Below are 15,725 nucleotides of genomic sequence, written 5' to 3'. Positions count from 1 at the left end.
TTTTTAATTTAAATTCAATTTGCCAACATATTGTATAACACCCAGTGCTCATCCCATCAAGTGCCCTCCTCAATGCCCATCACCCAGCTACTCCATTCCCCCACCCACCTTCCATTCTGCAACCCTTTGTTTCCCAGAGTTAGGAGTCTCTCATGGTTTGTCTCCCTCTCTAATTTTCCTACTCAGTTCCAAGCATGTTAGTTATATCTGTTTTGATTAGATCTCTGGCCATGATCCTATCTTGTTTCATTTGGGATAAATTCTCTCATCTTGGTATTTTTGTTTAAGTTACTGTCTTCTCTGTGCTATAAAATCCTGGTTTGTTTCTTATTTCTGAGAATAATGGCTTTATGAAGAAGAGGCCATATAGTGTCCATGGCCTGGAACTTCAGAGTGTCTCTTTTGTGTACTGCGTTCACTCTGCTGATGTGTTTTGGTTGCTCTATTCTTCAGGACAGTCCTCTGCAGAGACTTTCCTTGCCTGCTTATGGCAGAGTTTGGACATTAGACAGAATGCAGTGAGGTTTATCTAGGTGTGCACAGATCTGCGTGTTAAATGATACCTAATACTTCTTCTAGCACTGAAGTCTTGCATATATCTCCATTTGGGAGATATGGTGTGGTTGGGGGTTTCTGCTGGTCTTCTGGGTAAGGGTCCTACTCACTGGGAGTTACTCAAGCTTGACCAAGAAGGGCAGTACTGGCAGAATGCATGGGTATGAGACTTGGTGTAAGCAGGTTAGGCAGCCAGTGTCAGTTCTGTGCTCTGTGTAGACACTACTGCAGTGGTTCTGTGCTTATGCTGAGGTAGGGCAATGGCAACAGCCAGTTCCTTTGTCCCAGCAGAGGTGTTTATTTGCTTGTTGCTTTCAGGAAATCACTTCCAGAGGAGAAAATAATTTCCTCCTGTGCATTCCAGGTGTTTTTCAGATTGTTGTCTTCATGTTGTCCGTCTCTAGGTTTTTTCCTGACTTCTCTCTAGGAGCATCTCAGTGCCTTCCAGGCTCTATTCCATCCATGCCTGCCGACATTTAAAACTACAAACTTTAAGAATGTGATATGGGGGCAGGAAGACCTACACTGGTCTTCTTGGAAGGGTCTTCTTGTGCTGGAACTAATGCAGATTTACTCAAGACAGGCAGTTGCACCAGAACACAGGGGCATGGGACTTGGAGCAAGCATGCTAGGCAGCATGTGTTGGGCCAAATTGCCCTTGGCAGGTGGCTCTGTGCCTATATGAAGGGGCAGGGGAGGAATATGGCACCTGCTGGCTCTTTTATCACCAAAGAGGCATCTCTATGAACACCATCTCTTACAGATGTGCTCCAAGAAGAGCAATCTCCCCCCTGAATGCCTTAGTTGCCTGTTGACCTTTAAAACTCCAGTCTTTAAGCCCTGCTTGTTACAAAAACTCATGAAAATCAGCTCTTATCATTTTTCCAGCTCATGGCTTTGAAGACATGTTCTCCCTTTCATTACCCTCTGTGCTCCACTTTCATGTGTCTTTTCTTGTGACCAGGGCTCCCTCCCCTCTGCGGCACACACAATCCATTTCTCCCCTAAACTATGTCTCTATATTTCTTGACTTCCTCAGTGTGGCTCTTCTCTTCCTCTATTTGTGGAATGTGTTTTGTCCATTCATAGGCTGATCTCTTAAGTATTCAGAATGATCCAAATGTTATCTATTTTTGTTCAGTGGACAAGAGGAGTCCTGGGTCCACCTACTATGCTACAATTTTAGATGTCCTTTCTAGGTACCCTTTTTAAATACCTTTCCAGCACACATTAAAAACTGCTACTAACACGTAAGACACTGCATTACAAAAATAAGTTTACTTGTATCTCGATCATAATAGCCTTTTTTTTAAAAAAAAATAGCATCCATTTGTTCATGAGAGACACACAGAGAGAGGCAGAGACATAGTTAGAGGGAAAGGCAGGATCCCCATGGGGAGCCTGATGTGGGACTCAATCCCAGAACCCCAGGATCATGCCCTGAGTAGAAAGCAGACATTCAACCACCGAGCCACACAGGCATCCCAATAGCCTATCTTTTTAAAAGTAGGAACATGTATTATTTCTCACTACATCCATAACTTGTAAAATTGTCTCTTCACCAACTAGGCTGCCAGTAAGCATTTATCCAATAAATAAATGGATGGAAATCAATGTGATCCAGATTCTGTCCATCCTACGTTTCAGTATTACGAACTCAGTATATGACTGGAGTTAAAATTTAGTCTGTAATAAGAGGACAATATCCTTATCAATAGCTGAGGTTAAGGATCAATTTGTGGTCTGGGACAGGTCACTCTCTAGCCATGATTAGATGCTCAGACTATAGCCAAGGTTAACTTCATATCTAGATTAGAAGATCAATCTGTATCCAGGTTTAAGTCCAGGATAAGGTTCCATGTGTGACCAGTATAACGATGTCTGGTAAAAGTAAAGACCTAAGTTATGTACCCTATTCTGAGATTGAAAATGAGTATTTCATAGAGATAAACTCAGACTGTTAAAAAATAATAACAATTAAATAAATAGACTCAGGCTGTGATTAATATTCTTGTTTAAGCTCTCTAAGAGCAATGAAAAAAAAAAGAGAGACAAGCCAGAGGGCTGAAGCAGAGGTACTACATATCCTTTGTCCCTTCAGCTAAGTGTTTTCACTCACCAGGTGCAGCGGCTAGTGGCCAACCAGTGCTAGATTCTAGCACTCCATGGGCATGCACAGAATAGGGGCGGCTGGCATTATTCTTGAACACCACAGTTAGGATATCACCAATCTCTCCTCTGAGAAGTGGACCTAATATACGCAAAAAAAAGAGGAAAGTCTTTTGTGGGGTAGTGGGAGAAGGATACTAATGGCATTAAAGAAAAGGACATTCATAGGAGCTCCCTTTTTTAAATTCAGAGGCTCTTAAACTGATACTGGTACCTACAGGATGAGGGTACTTCAACAAGAAGATTGTGCTTCTAATTATCATTATTTTTTCACACCAAATCTATTGTTTATATATCTACCTACCTATCTATCATTTATCTAATATCACAAGGATATCTCAGGAATCTGTGGAATCACTGTCAGTAAGGACTGAGAGTTTCACACAGAGTTAAAAAAAATAAAAACGGGCTCTCTGCAAGGGCCAATAGGTTTCTTCTGTGTGAGAAAAGAGTGAAGAAACTCATTGGCCCCTACAAAATGAAGAAACTGCATCAATAATTAAACTGGGGTACAAAGGTAATAATGATTCCTTGTAGTTTATTTCTTACTCTTTCATGTTCCTGAGTTCCCCTAACTTCAGTACTTTTAAAAAATCTATCACTGTCAGAGATCCCTAGAGAGATCCTGGAAAAAATATGGTTCACATTGCAGCAGAATTTATAAATCCTCCCCCACTTTGCTTATTTTATGACTGATTTTTTTTAGATTACTATAGTTCTATTATATAAGGAAAAACTAATAGAAATAAAAATGCCTTCTTGATATTACATTGCCTTTCTAAGAACAACATAAATCTCTAGATTCCAGGAGGAACTCACTTACCTAATATTCCCAGGTGTTCCTCGGGTCCAGTTCTTGGCCGAGGGATCTTGAATGTACCATCAGTGTATTCTCTGAATACAGCTTTCTTGTATCTGGAACCAAGGAGCCCATTCTGGTTGCTCAGGAAAATGTGACCATAACTAGAGGAATCCAAATAGTGGTATCAGCATCTGATCCTTGACCCCTCATTTTCAGGTATGAGAAAGCTAAGTCAGACCAAACATCATATCACAGACAGAAGAAAAAGAAGACATATTCCTTCTAATGTCAGATTTCCCACCATATTAGCTATATAACCACAATAAAGATGCCAGATTTAAATATCTACTTATGTAATTAATATGACCAGAACACTGGAATAAGAATCAGAAGCCCTGATCTTTAACTCTAGTCTTAGTGATGTCTCAGATGGAATTAGTTTGACAAAAGGACATGGTATAGGGTAAAAGGCGAGCACTAACTGCTGCTGCTGATGGAGAGTAAGGAATGGGAAGAGGTAAGGAGGAAATGGAATTTTACAAATTCTTCCTTGGAGATGATTTCTTGTTTACAAAAACCCTTATTATTTATTTTATTATTTGACATCTCCAACAGGCTAATTAGTTAGGTAGAGGGAGAATCAGTGGCCCAGAAGTGACAACTTATCTTCATTGATACTGTCAGCTAGAAAGGGAACTAGCACTTGGATGCAACTCTGCTGCTTTTTCCTTATTTCCTTCTAATCAAGTTATTTCAAGTGTACAACATCACTTTAAAGATAAATAAACTAAGTCCCAGGGAAGAAAATTCACTTTCTCTAGGTTTCAGAACAAGTTCGCAAGAAGACTTCAACATCAACAACCAACATAAAAGACAAGAATTGCTAAAGAGTTGTAAGAACACCAAAAATAAATTGTAGTGGAAGTTGCTAAACTGTTCTTAAGTTTCCATTCTCCTTCTCTCTTGGTAGTAATATAATCATGTAGATTTTAGCTGAGTGCATGGCCACTTAACTGTGGATTGTAGATTATATTTTCCAGGCTTTATTTTTTCTTAGAGTAGACATACAATGTTACATTAGCTTCATGTGTAAAACATAGTGATTTGATAAATGTATACATTTGTGCTATGTTCACCACAAGTATAGCTACCATCTTCCCCAATACATCTCTATTACAAAATCATTGACTTTATTCCTTATGCTGTGCCTTTTATTCCATGACTTATTTATTGCATAGCTGGAAGCTTGTATATCCTACTACCCTTCATTCATTTTGCCTAACCCTCAACCCCCTCCAAGTCTCAGGCTTTCTTGCAGCTAGGCATGGACACATTAATAAGTTTAGGATAATGGGTTATGAAAGAAAGTGGTTTTTTTAGGTTATGACTTTACAGATACTGCTGCTTGCCCTGGACTGATTTTCTCTTTTGTAATTGCTGGGAATGACTAGAATAGGCATCTTAGTTTCAGAGATGGAAAAAAGTATTATGAGTGATTAGTGTACCTACTATCCCTGGGCTGCTCATATATATACTATTATTTGAGCAAGAAATAAAATTCTAACTCACTCAAGCTACTCTATTTTTTTCTGCTATACAGATTAGCCTATACATTGGTGACATTTTTCAAGTGACAGGTAAGCTTGGGTGTTTAGGCCTTTGAGTAAGACCTCTGTAAAATTTAAGTTCTGCTGTAGGTGCTATTGGCAGCCAGAGGAAAAGAGGCAAAGATAAAGACCATGAAGATGTGGGTAAGGTCTTTTACTTCAGACCCACAGTACAACAATATAGAAGAATCACCGAGTTCCAGCTTTTCTGCATTCCAGCACCTGTTTCAGATTTGCTGGTATCTTATTAGGTTACTTTAGATAAGTGTTTCCTTTTCTCAGTATTTCAGTATCTTCCTTATCCATGAAATGGTCCAGAGTCTCTGAATTTTCTTTAAGCCTTACCTGTCCTTCTCAGACTGGTTGTGCCATTCCAGTTCCCAGCTCCTGTCAGGGCAATAGTCCCACTCTACCTCTTCTGCCATGATGTAGTAGATTCTTGCAGCCTGGTATCGTTGGTGATGGTTGGCTTGGTTGCCAGGACACTGGGAGACATTATAGACTGCCTTCATCCCTGATTCTCTATGGCTGCCTGCCTGGCAGTAAATCTCAAACATCCCTGAGGAAGGAATAGAGAGAAAAAACTGAATCTGAATATCCCTGTGTAGCATCTGGAGGATTTCCTGTATCTTTCTCAGCATACTGCATAGAGTGGATAATTTCAGATAAAGATCTTTTATGCATTGGATAAAAAATGATTACAAGTTTATTGAGAGCAGTGAGCACAGAAGTTAACAGCTCTGGCTCCAAACCTACATTGTTTGGGTTTAAAACTAGACTCTTGCCACTAGGATGGCCAACCCTTCCCTATTAACCTAGGACTTTCCTAGTTTTAGCACTGAAAATCCCATATCCCTGTGGAAACTGCTCAGTTCTGAGCAAACTGGGATAGTTGGTCACCATATGACACTTGTTAGCTATATGATCTTGAAGTAATTTTTAAGCCTTTGTATGTTTCAGTTCCTTCATGGTACAATGTGGATCATTTTACTTATTTCACTGGGTTGCTTTAAAATTAAACACAATAAGATGTACACATTGCTTAGCATAATGCATAGCGAATTGTAATAAGTAAAGTTATAAATAAGTAAATCAAGCTGTAATAATTATTATTCCAAAAAATGCATTGACCAGTTGTCTCTTATTTCTACCAAGTGCCAAATAAATAAAGGCTTAAATAGATTAAAGAAAACCTTCTTGACTATCAGGATGCTAATATCAGAAGGCTTTGAGATGGCTTTCCCTCAGTTTTTACAATAAATTTTTTGGATATCAGTCTTAAATATCAGAGTTGTGGAGCTAGCTGCCTGGAACTGACATAAAGCTACAGGATTCTGTCAAGGACATTAAGACATTTGGAATGTTGATCAGGAGAAGCTGACTTTCCTAGGACATTTATTTTCATCATTCTTTCACTTGATGCCTACTGCCTATCCCATCACTACAAACATTTTATTGGCTTTTAAAGGCCTCTATGAGCTGGCTCCAAACCATGACTCAGTCCCAAATTCAACCAGTGATCCAACTAAATTTGTCCCTTGCTTTCCTTATCACATAGCTCATTTCTATCTTGGAATTTTCATTCATGTTATTACTCCCTTTTGGAATGTACTTGCCCATCCCTCCCACAAATATCTACAAGAGTTCACTCATTCTCCAAGACCAAATTCAGATTTAATATCTTCCAGAAACTTCTCTATGACTATTCTGGCTCATACTGACCTCTACATTCTTGCCTATCTACTCTTAACACACTACATCTAAATCGCATGATTAAAGAGTAAGTGCTCCTCTCTTTACAAAACAGTCTTTCCCACTAGTTTATAGACTTCTTGAAGGAATCTTTTCTTTTCTTTCCAGAAAAGTTTCCCAACTCTTCTATTTCCCCTACCCTTCTACATCTGTTCCATCAGTAAATCCTATCAGCTCTTCCTTCAAAATTATCCTTCATTTTCACTCTTCTTCCCTAGTCAAAACCACCATCATCACTAAAATGGAAAACTTTAACAGGATCCTGACTGTCTTCTCTGCTTCTTCTCCTTCCATCTTCAACCATTTGTCACACAGGATTCAAGGCCCTCTTTAACAAATATGATCCAGAGCACATTGCTCCCTTGCCTTAAATGCTTCATTCATACTCAGAATGCAATCCAAGCTTATAACTATGATTTATAAGGCCTCACATAATATAAATCTTGCCAACCTCATTTCATGTCACTCTTTTTCTTTGCTTACTACAGTCCAACCCTACTGACTTTTTACTCTGACTCTTGAAAAACCATGCTTGTTCCCATTTTTGGACATTTGCACTTATTGGACCCTCTGTTTGAAATGTTCTACTTAGAAATCTTTATATGGCTCATTCATCCTCATTATTTAGGTCTCAATATAAATATCACATTCTTGGATTGGCCTTTCCCGAATATCCGCTCAAAATTAATGCCCTTTTCATTTTATCACATCACTATATTTTATTTCCTTCATGATATATATCACAATAAAAATTATCTTACTGTTTTATGAATGTGTTTTGGTGTGTTTTGATGTGTCTACTGTGGATCTTTGCAGAGAATAAGAATCATTCTTTCTTTTCACTTTTCTCCAGTCTTAGCACATTGAAGATGTACAATAAATATATTTTGAGTGAATGAATATGTGTGCAAATGAATGGCTCCATATGCTGCTCAAAACTCATAGCTCAGGGGTTGGTGTGGATAATAAAGTCTGATGGTTACTGAAGAGGATAGATAATAAAAAGAAGACATTCTGGGAAGTCATGTGCCTTTGGACTAGTACATCATCTAAATTTTCTCATATGGACATTATTATCCAAGCCACTCTCTCAATGCTCTTTAATACATTGCTTAGCATAATGCATATCCAAGCCACTCTTACAATACTGTTTTTGGAATCTTAGTATCCTCCTAACTCTTTGACCAATTCTTTTCTGTTTCCTTATTTTGACTTCTTTTCTTCCTTGTACCTCTTAAATGTTGATTTATGCTTTACGTTTTCTTTCCTATCACTTTACAGCTTATGGACTTGAACTATGAGAACACTCAAACTTGCTAGCCTGGACTACTTCTCCCATCTTTACATTTCTACCTAGCTACCTACTGTGAAATTCATACCACCTGAATTTCACCAGAAGCTTAAAAATTGACATACTCTAAAATGAGTACTTTCTACCCAAATCTTACTACCCTGTCCTTGTTTCTATACTTGCTAATTTGGTTAAATATGGTTAAATATGAATATATATATATATATATATTTCTATATATATTACAGAAACTGGAAACTTCAGGAATATTTTCTTCTTGCTCAGCCCCTCAGAAAAGTTCTGTAATTTCTCTCTCAAATAGCCCTCATTGCTACCCCTTCTCTCTATCCCTATTGCTTCCATTCATTGGCAGGCTCTTATTGCCTCTTGCAATAGCCTCCTACTTTGCCTCCTCTTAAGCCTTACTTCTCATTATTCCTTCACAGAGATGCTATTAGCATTTTGTGTGGGACTATTCTTCATTGTTTAAGACTGCCCTACATATTGCTGAAAGTTTTATCATATCTAACTCCCACCATCTAAATAATAGTATCACCTCCTCTATATCACCAGTCATTGTGACAAGTAAAAGTACCTCCACACAGTTCCAAACACCTTTTAGCATACCACCTTCAGTTGAGGGTCACTGAATAAAATCAGTTTGTGTTAACTTCTTCAGGCAAATTCTGCTTTTTTAAAAAAATATTTTATTTATTTATTTATTTATTTATTTATTTATTTATTTAATGGAGAGAGAGAGCACAATCAGGTAGAGTGGAAGGTAGAGGAAGAGGGAGAAGCAGGCTCCCCACTGAGCAGAAAGCCCAATGTGGGGCTCAATCCCACATTGGAATCATGGAATCATGACCTGAGCTGAAGGCAGACACTTTACTGATGGGGCCACCCAGGAACCCCCAGATGCTGCTTTCAAGTCACTACCCATAAGTGTCCTATTGCCTATAATAATGATCTCTTCACCACCCATTCCATTTCTGTGCCTGGTGACAGTTTACTCTTCTTCAAATGTTCATTTTGAATGCCTGCTTCCCTATAAGAGCTTTACTACACAAGTCAGGCAGAAATTGTTAGTTTTCTGTGTGTTAGTTTAGCTCTTGGCAAGACGGTACCATCATCTCTCCTTCATACTAACTGTGAGCTGCCTAATTCATCCTCGTATCCTCAGTATCTAGACCGCTTAGTGGAAGAAAACAGAGATTTACTGTTCTGTGAAAATGTTATTGTAAAATTAAGGGAAAATAAAAAGAAGTGAGGAATAAAACAGAAGGAAAACCAGAGAGAAAGTCAAAAGAGGAAAGAAAAGATACAGATTGTTGTCTGATTGCTGAGGCTAGGACTTCCAGTACTATGTTGAACAGCAGTGGTGAGAGTGGACATCCCTGTCTTGTTCCTGATCTTAGGGGAAAGGCTCCCAGTGCTTCCCCATTGAGAATGATATTTGCTGTGGGCTTTTCATAGATGGCTTTTAAGATGTCGAGGAATGTTCCCTCTATCCCTACACTCTGAAGAGTTTTGATCAGGAATGGATGCTGTATTTTGTCAAATGCTTTCTCTGCATCCAATGACAGGATCATATGGTTCTTGGTTTTTCTCTTGCTGATATGATGAATCACATTGATTGTTTTACGGGTGTTGAACCAGCCTTGTGTCCCAGGGATAAATCCTACTTGGTCATGGTGAATAATTTTTTTAATGTACTGTTGGATCCTATTGGCCAGTATCTTGTTGAGAATTTTTGCATCCATGTTCATCAGGGATATTGGTCTGTAATTCTCCTTTTTGGTGGGGTCTTTGTCTGGTTTTGGAATTAAGGTGATGCTGGCCTCATAGAACGAATTTGGAAGTACTCCATTTCTATACACTAACAATGAGACTGAAGAAAGAGAAATTAAGGAGTCAATCCCATTTACAATTGCACCCAAAAGCATAAGATACCTAGGAATAAACCTAACCAAAGAGGTAAAGGATCTATACCCTCAAAACTATAGAACACTTCTGAAAGAAATTGAGGAAGACACAAAGAGATGGAAAAATATTCCATGCTCATGGATTGGCAGAATTAATATTGTGAAAATGTCAATGTTACCCAGGGCAATATACACGTTTAATGCAATCCCTATCAAAATACCATGGACTTTCTTCAGAGAGTTAGAACAAATTATTTTAAGATTTGTGTGGAATCAGAAAAGACCCCGAATAGCCAGGGGAATTTTAAAAAAGAAAACCATAGCTGGGGGCATCACAATGCCAGATTTGAGGTTGTACTACAAAGCTGTGGTCATCAAGACAGTGTGGTACTGGCACAAAAACAGACACATAAATCAGTGGAACAGAATAGAGAATCCAGAAGTGGACCCTGAACTTTATGGGCAACTAATATTCGATAAAGGAGGAAAGACTATCCATTGGAAGAAAGACAGTCTCTTCAACAAATGGTGCTGGGACAATTGGACATCCACATGCAGAAGAATGAAACTAGACCACTCTCTTTCACCATACACAAAGATAAACTCAAAATGGATGAAAGATCTAAATGTGAGACAAGATTCCATCAAAATCCTAGAGAAGAACACAGGCAACACCCTTTTTGAACTCGGCCATAGTAACTTCTTGCAAGATACATCCACGAAGGCAAAAGAAACAAAAGCAAAAATGAACTATTGGGACTTCATCAAGATAAGAAGCTTTTGCATAGCAAAGGATACAGTCAACAAAACTCAAAGACAACCTACAGAATGGGAGAAGATATTTGCAAATGACATATCAGATAAAGGGCTAGTTTCCAAGATCTATAAAGAACTTCTTAAACTCAACACCAAAGAAACAAACAATCCAATCATGAAATGGGCAAAAGACATGAACAGAAATCTCAGAGAGGAAGACATAGACATGGCCAACATGCACATGAGAAAATGCTCTGCATCACTTGCCATCAGGGAAATACAAATCAAAGCTACAATGAGATACCACCTCACACCAGTGAGAATGGGGAAAATTAACAAGGCAGGAAACAACAAATGTTGGAGAGGATGTGGAGAAAAGGGAACCCTCATACACTGTTGGTGGGAATGTGAACTGGTGCAGCCACTCTGGAAAACTGTGTGGAGGTTCCTCAAACAGTTAAAAATAGACCTGCCCTACGACCCAGCAATTGCACTGTTGGGGATTTACCCCAAAGATACAAATGCAATGAAACGCCGGGACACCTGCACCCCGATGTTTATAGCAGCAATGGCCACGATAGCCAAACTGTGGAAGGAGCCTCGGTGTCCAACGAAAGATGAATGGATAAAGAAGATGTGGTTTATGTATACAATGGAATATTACTCAGCTATTAGAAATGACAAATACCCACCATTTGCTTCAACGTGGATGGAACTGGAGGGTATTATGCTGAGTGAAGTAAGCCAGTCGGAGAAGGACAATCATTATATGTTCTCATTCATTTGGGGAATATAAATAATAGTGAAAGGGAATATAAGGAAAGGGGGAAGAAATGTGTGGGAAATATCAGAAAGGGAGACAGAACGTAAAGACTGCTAACTCTGGGAAACGAACTAAGGGTGGTAGAAGGGGAGGAGGGCGGGGGGTGGGAGTGAATGGGTGACAGGCACTGGGGGTTATTCTGTATGTTAGTAAATTGAACACCAATAAAAAATAAATTAAAAAAATAAAAAAATAAAAAATAAATTTCCCCTGGGAAGCCAAAAAAAAAAAAAAAAGAAAAGATACAGATTGAAGGAAAAAGTAAAAGAAAACAAGAGGTAGGGAAAAGGAAAAAAATTCTGAAAAGAGAAAGGAATACAAAGAAAGAAAATTAAAGAAGTGATGGAAGAAATGGGGAAAAGGGAAACCAAAGAAGAGGGAAAAATTAAAGGAAGAAATAAAAGGAAAAAAAGGAGAAAAGAGAGGGGAGAGAAGGAAAAGGAGAAAGAGAAAAGAAGGAAGATAAAAAGAAGAGAGATAAAAGAATGAAAGAAGAAAATTAAAAAGAAGAAAGGACAAAAATAAGATGGAGAAAAAATAGATGGAAGTAAAAGAAGGAAAGAATGAATGAATAAAGAATAAATGAGAGATTAAAGGAGATAAGAAGAAAAGGAAGAAGAAAAATGAGAGAGGACAGGAAAAAGGAGTGGTGGAAAGAAAATAAGATTAAAAGGTGTGGGGAGAGGGGAATAATGAATAAAGAAAGCTCCAATAGTGAAAAAAAAGAAAGAAACCCTGAGAGACTAGGGAAATAATAAATAATAAATGCTCTCTTTGCTTGTTGAGAACTCTAACATGAGTTTCATGGAAAATAACACATTACAAGCCCTAGTTTTTTTCTGTCGCTTTTCCTATCCATTAAAGCTCTAGAATCATTAGTTCTACTGGAAGAACTGAGGTATGTAAGATAATATTTTTAAATACAATTGTTTATTTCTATTAAGTGTGAAATAAACTTATTAAAATCTAAAACAAAGGAAAAGAATATTAAAACAAATAACCAATAAACCCATAGGACTCAAACATTCTTAACATTTAAGATTTATTTATTCATGATAGACAGAGAGGGAGGCAGAGACACAGGCAGAGGGAGAAGCAGGCTCCACGCAGGGAGCCCCACGTAGGACTCGATCCCGGGCCTCCAGGATCACTCCCTGGGCCAAAGGCAGGTGCCAAACCGCTGAGCCACCCAGGGATCCCCAGGAATCTTTAATGGGGGAACAGAAGACTAGCTGAGGACAAAGCACAATCCCAGGGCAGCACATTGACAAGTCCTTGAAACAGGCAGGACATTCCTCTACAGACTCAACAGCCTCGATGGTAATACTTTGCTAAGGGCAAAAGGCAATCTTAGCCCAACCCCAGGATCCTGTCAGTCTACTTTATTTTTTTCCAATATTTTATTCATTCATGAGACACACACACACACACACACACACACACAGAGAGAGAGAGAGAGAGAGAGAGAGAGAGAAACAGAGAGGCAAAGACACAGGCAGAGGGAGAAGCAGGCTCCATACAGGAAGCCCGATTTGATACTTGATCCTGGGACTCTGGGATCATGCCCTGAGCCAAAGACACATACTCAAACTGCTGAGCCACCCAGGCATCCCTCTGATCATCTTTAAAATAATATTGCTTGCCTAAGCTAGACAACTTGAGGTAACCCTCAGAGAAATTGCCACAATAGCTCATGTATAGACAATCTTCTTGTTATTCTGTGGGGATAACAAGAGCCCATAAGTATATGATTATTTAAACAACCAAAGAATGGAATTCCCCAGCAATTGCATATACAACTAGCACTTTGAAAATTCTGTATGGCTGGGATGTCAAAATTGTTCCCCTTTTTAAAGAAAGATATTTTATTTATTTATTCATGAGAGATACAGAGAGAGGCAGAGACACAGGCAGAGGGAGAAGCAGGCTTCATGCAGGGAGCCCAATGTGGGACTCGATCCTGGGACTCCAGGATGATGCCCTGAGCTGAAGGCAGGCGCTAAACCACTAAGCCACCCACGGATCCCCCAAAATTGCTCCTTTAGAGCCAGAGCATACCCTACCACATGGGGTTAAATATGGACTTAACGGAGATGACCACACTTTATGATTGGATTGGATGATACATTTAGGGATGCCCAACATTGTATGACTGTCTCCTAATGTGATCCCAATGGCTATGCCACTCTGATTCATGGTCACGGCTTTGATAGGCCATGGCTGGATAAGTCACTGTAATCTGGGCTTTGCCTGGATGCACATATATATCATTACCATTACCAACCCAGCCAACCTTCCACATTTAAAACAGTGGACATGTTTTATGTTTCATTGTTATGATTGCCTAGCATCCACTTTTCTTCCCTCTTTGAGACCAGATGATGTTGTTTGGAACATGGAACTTCTTAATAAGTACATGGTCAAAGCCCTAAATGACACTCAATGTAGAATGTCTCTATTAAATACTAAAGCAACACAAATGTGTTGAAGCATTTTTACAAAACGGAATGACATTAGATGTTTTAACTGTTACACAAGATAAAACGTATGTTATCATTTAAAAATGCTGTATATACATTCCAGATGACCACAAAAATATTTCTGGGTTTCTATCTAACATAAATACTCAAATTGGTGCTTTAAAGGACCTCTCTCTAGCGATTGCTTTGAACTCCTGGACTAAAAGAAAATTACCAAAGTTCAGCTATCAAAGGTCTTCACTTTCTCATTATAATGTTAACCTTAATTTTCTCATTTCTGGTGTCTCCCTGCCTACTGAGACACTTCATTGCCATAATTTTCAGCTGAAAGATGATCCTGTCTACTCAAGAAGGTTCATGTGTTGTCCTCATTGGATTCAGCTGCCTTCTCCTTTTTATAATTCCCCAATATGTTCCCCAACTGACCAACATTGACCCATTGGTATGGACATCTCTACGCCCCTACTCAGCAGGAGGAAGTTACAGAAGATGACACCTTCCACCTTCAACAACCTTAAAGATTTAAGGGTCAAAATTGTTGAGGGGGAGGGAATGCCTGTGCGGCTCAGCGGTTGAGCGTCTGTCTTTGGCTCAGGGCATGATCCTGGGGTTCTGGGATCGAGTCCCACATCAGGCTCCCTGCGAGGAGCCTGCTTCTCCCTCTGCCTGTGTCTCTGCCTCTCTCTCTGTGGGTCTCTCATGAATAAATAAATAAAATATTTGAAAAAATTGTTCAGAGGGGAAGTGTTGGGGGAACAGAGGATTAGTTGAGGACAAAGCAGGATCCCAGCAAAGTACATTCACAAGTCCTTGAAACAGGCAGAGGGACATTCCTCTACAGACTCAACTGCTTTGATCGTAATACTTTGCTAAGGGCAAAAGGCAATTTTATCCCAACCCCCAGGATCCTGTAAGTCTACTTTAATACACAAAAATTCCTTTAGAAATTTCCTTTATCTCTAAACCCCAAAGATATGCGTTGGCAATCATTCTCCAAGCACATAGCCCACCATACATCTGAAGGGTCTCATTACTCAGGTTTTATTAGACGGTAATAAGTGACCTTTTCCCAACAATAGCTAGCCCCCTCAAGGTCCTGGAAACCTTGCTTCCAAAATTCCTTAGAGACTACACTATCCTCAACCCCTCCCCTAAATCCCATGTGTATAATCAGCCACTGCTCACAGGCCCAGGGCAGCAGCTCTTTCTGCTTTAATAAAATCACCATCTTGCATCAAAGACATCTCAAGAATTCTTTCTTGGTTGTTGGCTCCGGACCTCACCCCACCAAACCTCACTTATATTCCAAAACTTCATCAATCTTGACCAAGAGTAACCTTTCAAATCTTTACTCTAATAAACCCATCACTCCCGCTTTCCCCATATCACCAATCAGAATGTTTTTAAGCCATCTACAGCAACCCTCCTTGGGCCTCCTTTTGAGTGGCACAAAAATAATTTCATTTATCCAGAGTAAGAGTGAGTATGTGGAGGCATATAAACTTGACTGAGGAGGCTGACTAATTTTGCAGGAAGAAGAGTAAACCTAGGGGTATTTTTGTGAC

General features: G+C 39.2%; 1 protein-coding gene across 6 annotated transcripts in view; it reads right to left on the bottom strand.

Annotated features, from left to right (window-relative positions):
* Nucleotides 1–15,725, bottom strand: part of HEPH (hephaestin) — a 110,450-nt gene that overhangs the window by 34,348 nt on the left and 60,377 nt on the right. For all 6 annotated transcript variants that reach the window (XM_038587592.1, XM_038587591.1, XM_038587594.1 and 3 more), the window contains exons 13-15: nucleotides 5,479–5,692; nucleotides 3,548–3,687; nucleotides 2,675–2,806 (exon numbers count right to left, since the gene is read on the bottom strand). In XM_038587592.1, coding sequence (XP_038443520.1) covers nucleotides 2,675–2,806; nucleotides 3,548–3,687; nucleotides 5,479–5,692 — 486 coding nt within the window. The remainder of the gene's footprint in view (nucleotides 1–2,674; nucleotides 2,807–3,547; nucleotides 3,688–5,478; nucleotides 5,693–15,725) is intronic.

The sequence above is a fragment of the Canis lupus genome, chromosome X (assembly GCF_011100685.1).
Source record: "Canis lupus familiaris isolate Mischka breed German Shepherd chromosome X, alternate assembly UU_Cfam_GSD_1.0, whole genome shotgun sequence".
Taxonomy (NCBI): domain Eukaryota; kingdom Metazoa; phylum Chordata; class Mammalia; order Carnivora; family Canidae; genus Canis; species Canis lupus.
This window is presented reverse-complemented; position numbering and strand designations above follow the sequence as displayed.